General features: G+C 49.9%; 1 protein-coding gene across 1 annotated transcript; it reads left to right on the top strand.

Annotated features, from left to right (window-relative positions):
- The first annotated feature begins 894 nt into the window (after positions 1–894).
- SPRR4 (small proline rich protein 4) lies at positions 895–1,294 on the top strand. The gene is given in 3 exon segments (XM_044379649.2): positions 895–904; positions 1,054–1,146; positions 1,149–1,294. Coding segments are annotated over 3 exon segments (249 nt in total).
- Positions 1,295–1,779: the final 485 nt, after the last annotated feature.

Here is a 1,779-nt window from a genome sequence, read left to right as displayed (position 1 = left end):
TGCCTTTTCGGTCCTACGAGCAAGCCTTTTCAAATGTTGTTTTTTAGGTTTACGGAAACAGGTATGTTATATATAGCATTTCACTCTGTGCAGCTCCCATGCCCACTATCATGATTGCCACCCAGAACCTATACTTCCCTTTATAATCACGAATTTAGAAGAGAGGAAGGCTGCTTACAAACAAAACCAGAGACACACGCAGGAGCTGTGAAGTCCTCAGAGACCTTTCCAGATCAGAGTCTTCCAAATAAGGGCATGGAGGTCCAGAGAAGGCAGATTGCCCATAGGTATGCTTGGCCAGCATGTGGCAGGTTTACGTCTAGAACCCATGGCCTGTGCCTCCTTGGCCAATGCTCCTACTCTGAACCAGGCTGCCTCTTGGTGTAACGTCCTTCTCTTGTCCCTGATTTCCAGTGATCTATGTGACCCTCAGTTCCCCAGTTCTTCATGAAGGGCTAGAACCTCTATCCTATGATTACACTAAATGACCACCTGTAGCATCCCAAGGTGATGTCAGGGGTGGAGCCGGGACTACAACTCAGGCCTCTGCGTTCCTGGAACAGTCTTGTTCCCCATCACTTATGCACCACAACACTTCCCTCTAAAACAGGGACTGCTCCTACCCTCTACCCCATGCCCTTCCATCCCTGCCAGCACTGTCTGTACTACTGAAGGCAGCCAGTTGATATTGCAGACCTGTCAGCCAAGACTTCACGCCTCGATCTTATAAAATGTTTGCACTACCTTTTAATCCTCAACTCAGCACCTCACCTTGTTTTCTGGGAAGACTGAGAAATCAATTATGTATTCAGTTAAGTCAGGAGTCTATGGGAGGATGAAGGAAGTTAGGAAATTAGAAAAGCAGAGAAAAAGAATGAAAGGGAGAGGATCACAATGGGTGCATGTGAGTCAATCCATTGACCAATTTGAGGTTATTTATTAATCACTTATCAAGTCTTTGGCCATTGTAAAGAAACATTGTTCTAAGAGTCAAAAGGGAAGGGTGGTGGAGGGAGCCCTTTTCGTGGTGTCCATTGCTTGGGTTTCTTTCAGGCTCCGCTGTTCCTGCAGCAATATCTTCTCAGCAGCAGCAGCCGAGGCTGTGCCTGCCCCAGAAGGCCCAGCAGGTGAAGCAGCCCTGTCAGCCACCCCTGTCAGATGTCGAGAAACATGTGCACCACAAACCAAGGATCCATGTGCTCCACAGCCCAAGAAACAATGCTCACCCAAGGGAACAGTGGTCACCACCCAGCCCAAGTGTCCCATGGCCCCATAAGCCCGCAAGAATAAATAGAAGTAAGGGCGGACTGGGATACCGCCTGCCTGACATCCAGGCTACCAAATGGAGCCTTCTTTTCCTCCTGCTCCTCTTTCCTCCAGCCCCAAGAGCTGCCTTCCTCTCCCAGCCCCTCCTGCCCAGGGTCCAGTGAAGCACTGCCAGGATTTCTTCCCATTTAGCTTTGTTTAAGTCTTCGTCCCACCCTGATGCTCTCCCAGGTAGATATGAGGAGGCCTCATCCTTTCCAGCTTCCAGCTTGGCCACAACTAGGGCCCCATCCCTGTCCCCAAAGCAAGGGATACATCTGGGCTTCTTGTGGAGTTCCACTCTGACTAGTAGGGACTCCAGAGGCTGAGGCACAGCTTCTGCCTTATTGCTTCCTCCAACTCCCCCTCCATGTGCTTCTCTCCTTTTGCCTCTCCTAATAAACCTGTGCTTCGTGTCATTGTGTCTTACCCCAGTCTATCACCCGTTCATTGGTTCAGAGGGACACTTTGGGA

This window comes from Ursus arctos, unplaced genomic scaffold, assembly GCF_023065955.2.
Source record: "Ursus arctos isolate Adak ecotype North America unplaced genomic scaffold, UrsArc2.0 scaffold_12, whole genome shotgun sequence".
In the NCBI taxonomy this organism is placed as follows: Eukaryota; Metazoa; Chordata; class Mammalia; order Carnivora; family Ursidae; genus Ursus; species Ursus arctos.
The sequence above is the reverse complement of the archived record's forward strand: the minus strand, read 5'-3'. Positions and strand labels throughout refer to the sequence as shown.